The following is a 7,908-nucleotide window of genomic DNA, read 5'->3' on the forward strand; positions in this document are numbered from 1 at the left end:
TTCCTCTGCTCATTCAAATCCAGGTACATGTCTTAAATCTCACTTGATGTAACCTTTGGAATGGAAGTGGAATAAGATGGAGCTTACCTCCTGATACATTGTTCAGTTGATTGTGGTATGTCTATGGCTGGAAGGGTATTAGCGATATATGTTTCGTCTAATGTTGGTTAAATTTGCTTTGGACTTGTATTCATATGAACACTGTTGTAATAATCAGGACTGCCTGGGACTTTTCTTTGTAATTAAATTGAATAGCCTAGGACTGCTTGTAGACTGTTAAGTTTGTCGTGAATTAATTCTATGTGTAGGGTGTTAGACTGTTGAACTTATAGTCTGTTATTAGCCTTAATAGTTCCATGTGTAGTTAATCTTTAGACACTCAAACTGTTAAATATAATCAGCGTAATGTTAGCTACAACATGCTAAGTTGAATCAGTTATCATATTGGAGTCAATTCCAAAAATGGCATGTTTCACAATATATGCATTCGAGATACACCCTAGCAAAAACCGTTGTTCATTTGTAAGCATCAATACAGGTGTAAATGTTTATGGTGTCGATACATTGGTCACGAATTTACTCTAGAATAAACATGAATGTTGAGTAAACGAACTGAAAGTCTAATGAACGATCAGAGATGATTGCAGCACTATCGGCGTTAAGTCTGGACCCTGGCTCCCTAATTAATGCTAAATTAGACTAAACTCTGTCCCTGGGCCCGCATAACATTACGTTCCTAATGGGCTATGAAATTTCACGGCTGGACATTGCTGAGGTCCAGCTACTGGATAATTTCACATTGCAGTCCTGGACCAAATTCCTCAATCACCGTACAGTCCTGGGCCCAATTTCACATTAGGAATATGGGTAATTAATTTACAATATAAATTTAGGTTTTCGCGTTAGGTAGCGGGTTCAAACTAAGAGGGTCTACCTTTGTTTGAATCCGGACTTGGACTCGAGGCCCGAATTTATAAATGCAAATTAATTAGACCCTTTTTAGAGACAAAAGAAGTAGAAGATCCTAGTCGCTCTAGGTTGGCCTTAAAATAATTAAACGAGACGAGCCTCGCCGCACAAAACATATAAATTGCGGGGCCCTCATTACATGCTTTATTAAAAATATTTTAGAGATTCGGGAGATGCCATTTAGCGAATTTTCATGGCTTCCCGCAAAGTTAATAAGACGCTAGCCGCTTTAGGCGCGCTTTTAAATAGTTTTACCTTCCTAAACTCGGGTGTGCACTTCATGTGACCCAAATTCAAATCCTAAAACGTTGAATAAGAGGTGTTGAGGATCCGGGTGCATTTCATGTGACGTGATCCAAAAACACGCTCTTAAACGGCGTTCACTTTCGTAAAAAGTAAATAAAAGCGGTAAATAATTTATAAAATTGCACTATAGGTTTGAACTTGTATAAAAACCAGATTTTTAGCCATTTATGATAATTTAAGCGACCGTGCTAGAACCACGGGATCCGGGGGTGCCTAACACCTTCCCTCGGGTCAACAGAATTCCTTACACAGAATTTCTGGTTCGCAGACTCCAATTGGGAAGTCGAAATTTTTCCTCGATTTGGGATTTAAATTAAACTGGTGACTCGGGACACCAAAAGCCCATCCTTTCCCGAGTGGCGACTCTGAAAAATAACTAAATAATCCCATTTCGAATAATGTCACTTTAAATGGAAAAACTCCCTTATACATTTATTCTTCGGGGTAGGTGTGTAAAAAGGAGGTGTGACAAGTACTGCTGTGGTGAACTCATGCCCCTTCTGCGCATGTTTTTCATGTGCAGATCCAGGTACCTCCACTCAGGCGTACTATCCTCGAGGCGGAGAGATCTAGCGAGACTTTGAGGTATATCTGTCGCGTCCGCAGACCAGGAGTCTCTATTCTATTCCAGCTTTAGTAGTTAGTCGCGAGACTTTGAGGTATATCTGTCGCGTCCGCAGACCAGGAGTCTCTATTCTATTCCAGCTTTAGTAGTTAGTTTATCCTTTCTTTCAGTTGTTTAGACATTCTGGAGTTAGAGTAGCGTATTACATTTCTATTAGCCTGTGTTTCCCGTGGGTTTCCGGGTTTTGGGGTGATATTGTAGACTTCCGCGTTTGAGTTGTATATGCCAAGTGGCACTTATATACAGTTTTCCTTCTATTTTTGCTTAGTTTAATTAATTATTCCCACAAGTTATGTTATTTTCGCATTGTTAGGCTTACCTAGTCGTAGGGACTAGGTGCCATCACGACATGTTCACGGAGGGCGAACTGGGGTCGTGACACAAGTGATTAGGCAACTCCTCGGGCATGACATCTTTGTTTTCCTAAAGCAACTTCTCTATGCAAGGCGGCAATGTCTCTTGAAAACTCTTGTCTTCCTCTAGACTTGCAATGGTTGCCACGAACGTTGGCTCCCCCTTCTTGATCCCCTTGACAACCTGCATAGCTGAGATATGTGCTTGGATCTGTCCGTGTGGCATAGTCATTGTAGGTACCATGCAAGCTCCTTCTCGCTCCATAACCAAGAGACGTTGGAGGTAGGGGTCGATCAAACTATGACAGTGTCTAAAGAACTCTTGCCTCAGTATGATGTCAATGATATCCATAGCGGTTACGGTAAAGTTTGTCATACCTTTCCAAGCTCCCAATTTGACACCTACTCCATTAGCTACCCCACGAGCATTTTGTACCTCGGCATTCACGGTCTTGACGCGAGAGTTGCTTGGAGCAAACTTCAATTCTAGTCTCTTTGCGGCAGCCTCAGTCACGAAATTGTGAGTTGCTCCAGTATCTACCATTGCACGAGCGGGCTTGTTGTTGATGGTGAGATCAACGTACTGATTGCCATTCTCGGTAGGTTGGATAGCTTGCTTTGTGACAGCACCACATAATCCGATCATACCCAACTATGCGGTTCCCGAACTCTCTCCTTGTGGCTGCTCCTTTCGTTCACGGACTATGGCGCTGAGGCTCTTTAGGTCGGGACAATTCCTGAAGTCGTGCGGCCCTCCGCATATGTAGCATCCCTTCTTCTCGGCCTGTGCCTTCTTCTCAGTGTAGCCATGACGACCACTCGACTTTTTGGAATCTTGAGTCTTGGGGTATTGCTGATGTATCTCCTTGCCTTTGCCACGATCTCCCCCACCTTTGGCATTGTTAACCTTTGACTCCTTTCCATTGCCTTTGTCGTGCTTGTCATGCCTGAAATCCATCAATGATTCGGCCTCCACTATGGCTTAGTCTATATCAGTGACTTGTCGGTATTGCAACTCCTGTTTAGCCCAATTTTGCAACCCGTCCATGAAGTGGAACAACAAGTCATCATTGGTTAGGTTGGGAATTTGAAGCATAAGGGTAGTGAACTCCTTGACATAGTTACGTATGCTCCCTGTTTGCTTCAATTCCCTAAGCTTGCGCCTTTCCTCGTACAAGACATTATTTGGAAAGAACTGTCGCTTGAACTCGGCTTTGAACTGATCCCATGTGCTAATAGTACATAGACCTTTATCCACATCCTCCATCTTCCTTCTCCACCAAAGCATGGCAATCTCTGAGAGGTAGAATACCGCAGTGTTGATCTTGGCCTCGTCGTCCCTCACTTTGCCGTGTCTGAAGTAGTTCTCCAAGTGCCAAAGGAAGTTTTCCACTTCGTGTGCATCACGAACACCTTTGAACACCGAGGGTTTGGGAGCCTCGATCTTGGCCTCTCTCGTCACCATAATATTGCTGGCTGCCTCGGTCACGCCAGCATTGACATGCTCCTCGAGTGAATCTATCTTTGCCTTCATAGCATCGATAGTACTCAAAGCCTCCATGAGTCTGCACTCTAAGGCAGTGATGGTTTGCCTTAGTTCCATCTCGGTCTGTGTACGTCCCTCCAAGTCATTTCAGATACTCCCAATCTCTTCAAGAGTGTGCCCCTCAAGAACGCTAAGGGTGCCTTCCACCTTCCCCAAGCGTTGGCCAAAGATCTCTACAGCGTCCATCCCCGCGTTCATCTTTATTACCCACTCTTTACCGAGCGAGACGTCCTCGGGCAAGACCTTCACTTCATCCTTGCTTGCCTCAGTGGCAGATGGTTCTTGGGATGTAAGTCCTTCGTTTGACACAACCTCGGGTGGCACCTCCTGTCTCTTGTTGGTGGCATTCCTCTTTTTGCCACGACCGCTCTTGCCAACAGCATCCTGGATGACGTTGGCTTGGGTGTTGGTAGCGTTAATTTCTCCGTCGTTTGTCATTCCCTTAGTTAAAACCTTCGCTCTGATACCACGATGTCACGTCCTTAGTTTTTAACTAAGTATACATGTGGCACTTGACAACTTGCTCAAGATCTTGCACAGCTTGCTCATGTTTTTGCTATGCCAAGTCAGCCTTACTACACTCAAGATCGCTAAGAGAATGGTAGAAAGAACACAATAGAATTGTTAAAGAAAGTTTGTATTAGAGAGAACTTGAATTGTTTTGCTTGATATTACAAATGAATTGCCCCCTTTATATACTAGTCTCCTAGGGGCTAGTGTGTAAATATTAATTATTATACAAGTCCTTGATATTTACAAGATAAGGGCTTAGAATTCTCTACAAGCCTAGAAGATTCCAAAAATTTTCCTAGCAAATCTATAAGGGTCTATGTTCTTCCTAAGGAAATATCTATACTTCTCTAGAATCTTCTCACAAATATTGGCCTTCTTCTTATGCAAGCTTCCACATGACATTAATATATGCCAAATGACACCTACGTGACATGATTGACATGGTGGGTCATCACACCCCTAGTCCAAATTACCTATTCACCATGTTTGAAAAGGCTCATGCGTAGGACCTACCATCATCATAAAAATAGGCCATAGACACCAACGTCCAGCGTGTCCCCCATTTTGTTGCTTTTATTAATGTCGTATTCCCTTAATTAATTTCCTTTACATTTTTCTGTTTTAGTTCTTTTTTCGTATTTTTATCTTAGCTTTTTTCACCTTTTTCTCGATGTACTCTAACTCAATTAAATAGGGGTAACGTCTATTAGACTGTTTGATCAAGCATTTTCAATCTCAAAAGCACTTATTTTTAAAATAAATTTTAAAAGCACTTTTTTTAAAAACAAATTTATTTTTTTAAAGTTCACTTTGGCGAAACTTTTGAAAGAAAATTTCTTTTTGATGAAAAGCAGAAAATTTTAGAAAACCGAAAAAAATTAGCTTATTTCCTTGTACTCCTGACGGTTCATTCTTCTCAGACTCACTTGTGACAGTTGTGAGATTATATTTTACCGTTTTACTATTATTTTCATTTTTATCAAAAGATTTTTTTGGAGTTTATTTCATGATCTTTTTACTTGTCCAGTTAGTTCCAAATCACTTGAATGAATTTAACATCCATCTTCCATCTCCCCTCCATAGATTCCAAGTCAAGGTAAAAGTTACCAAACCTGAATATGAAACCCAAACCTGAAACAGACACCAAAGAAAAACATTAACAAATTCAACTAGTTGTAAAAATGAAAAGATAATGGAAAATATACGTAGAAAAAAAATTAAAAATCAATATTACCTTGGACGAAAGATGATGAACAGATGCTAAAGCACGACGAACGCAGATACGGCGAACGAACGGGAAACGCCAAAGTATAATGGAACAATGAACGCCAAACACGACGGGAAACACAAAAGCTGCGAACGAACACAAAAAGCGAAACAAGTCACGCAACTCCACTAAACAACAAAAGAGCCCACACAAATTTCTCAACCATATCCAATGCCTTATGATGTTTTACAGTTTTTAGTTAAAATTTAATCAAATTTAATTTCCTGGTTATTTTTATAGAATTTAAAAGTCCAAATTGTCGTTCAATTGCATCAGTTACTGCAAATCCATATGTACAAGGGAGAATTCTACTACTTCCGTACTGTATCAAAATTGCCATAGCTTTCGTTTCGTCGGAGTAGTAAAAACAGCAGCTGGAATCTGACGCCATCGCCGGAAAACTCTCAGGAGATGAGCTTCAGATAATATATGAAAATCACCAACCTGTAACCACGGAAACGGAAACTTTTTCATAGGTTATACTTTGGACATTCTGGAAAGCCGGCTAGGACGCGGTTGAAAGTCACCTCGACGTCTCTGATGATGCGAAGAAGGCCTAATAAGAGCTGCCAGAGCACGGTTTACTAAATCACCTTCAACAGACCAGATTCGTACCAGTGAGTTCGTCATCGCCGATCGCCGAGCATTCAATCGGCTAGGCGAATACGAAATAGAAGGAGTATTTCTCATATTCTTATGCATACTACACCTGAACGAACCAGGATGCGTCGTCGGAGAGCACAAGCACGTCCTTTTCGGAATCTGCTTCCGAACCACCTGCTCACGCTGAGACACTGCCACGGAACGGCGAGGAGAGCTAGATCTGTCGATGGAGAACTTAACGCTAGGCGTAGAATTCATCGGCGCCAGCGCGTGCAGATTCACGCGCGTCGGAGAAGCCGATCGGTTGAAACAACCAGGCGATGGATACGAATAAAAGCTAGAGGTCCTGTACGAAGCGAACGACGTCGCATCAGTTGCCGCCATGGTGTTGCAGAACCGGCCGGTGGGTGAGATTGACCTCTCAAACGCCGATCTCAACCTTCTAGAGGAATTCGCCATTGCAATTGGAGAGCTATAAAAACAATTTATGTATGTATTTATTGATTTTTTTTTTTCTTTTTAAAAGTGCCCTAAGGCTTTTCAGTTGGGCAAACTTAGCGAGTCTCGAAGCGTCAATTTATAGCAGGGAGAAGAGGATGGGCGAATTGTAGATAAGTGGAAGGTTTAAGGTTTAGTTAGGAAAACGAAGTCTCGTTAAAGTAACCATGGTAAAGAGTTAACCCGGGGGTGGAGGTTGAATATGAGATTTTCAATGGACAGCGACTGGTAGAGCAAAATGATAATAATTGGAGCCGTTTTGGCTGACTGCTTATGTTACATAAGTGTGGAGCAAAATGATTAATAAGTTTAAGTTATGTAGAAGAGGATAAGGCACAATACCACCCGTACATAGATTTTTTTATTTTTTTAAGGATTTTTTAGCTTCCTATACCATATATAAAACCTTATTATCCTCAATGTTTAAGGTTTGAATTAATTACATTTCAGTATACCAAATTACCATTTATATACCATAATTTAAATCAGGGATATAATTTAGGGTGTATTTATATTAGACATAATTATAGGACCCTGATTCTAAAGACCGAAAAATTAGGCAAATTGCTATTCGCACGCCCCACCCCTATTTCTAAAGACCGAAAAATCGGACATTTGAAAACCCTAGACCTAAAGAGTGACCTGTTTCAATTTCTTTGCAATTGACGGACAGAGGAGTATTTTGTTTGTATCCAATTTCAATGGCAACACTATATGTCCACGGTGACAGTGGTAAGAAGCATTTGTGGTATTGTATTGATACAGAAAAATTAAATTGCATTTCGGATGGACTTTCTCCGGTTGCTCAAATGGAGTTGGAAGCCGGAGGAGGCATATTTCCAGTTGGAAACTCGAAGAAGAAGACGACATATTTTCAGAATTTGTAGATAAATTGTAGAAAAATTAGAAAAATTGTAGATAAATTGTAGACTGTTTTTTGCAGAAGATTTTGTAGAAGCTTTAGTCGTTTTGGATTTGTGAAAACAGAAAACAATGCATCTACAATCAGAATACATATAATCTACAATTTATCTACAAGATATCTACAAACTTGATACATTGAATTTTAATATCCCAATTCTCATTTCAATTGTAGCATAATTGGCATTTTCGACATAATTGTAGAAGATTTGTAGAAGTTTTAGTCTTCCCAATCTACAATTTATCTACAATTTATCTACAATTCTACAATTTATCTACAATTTATCTACAATTTATGGAAATATGT

General features: G+C 40.6%; 1 protein-coding gene across 1 annotated transcript; it reads right to left on the reverse strand.

Annotated features, from left to right (window-relative positions):
- On the reverse strand, window positions 5,687-6,748 carry LOC109227242. The gene has a single exon (XM_019392326.1). It carries the CDS (start codon window positions 6,639-6,641, stop codon window positions 6,057-6,059), a length of 585 nt encoding a protein of 194 aa, XP_019247871.1. The 5' UTR covers window positions 6,642-6,748; the 3' UTR covers window positions 5,687-6,056.

This window comes from Nicotiana attenuata, chromosome 6, assembly GCF_001879085.1.
Source record: "Nicotiana attenuata strain UT chromosome 6, NIATTr2, whole genome shotgun sequence".
NCBI classification, from domain to species: Eukaryota; Viridiplantae; Streptophyta; class Magnoliopsida; order Solanales; family Solanaceae; genus Nicotiana; species Nicotiana attenuata.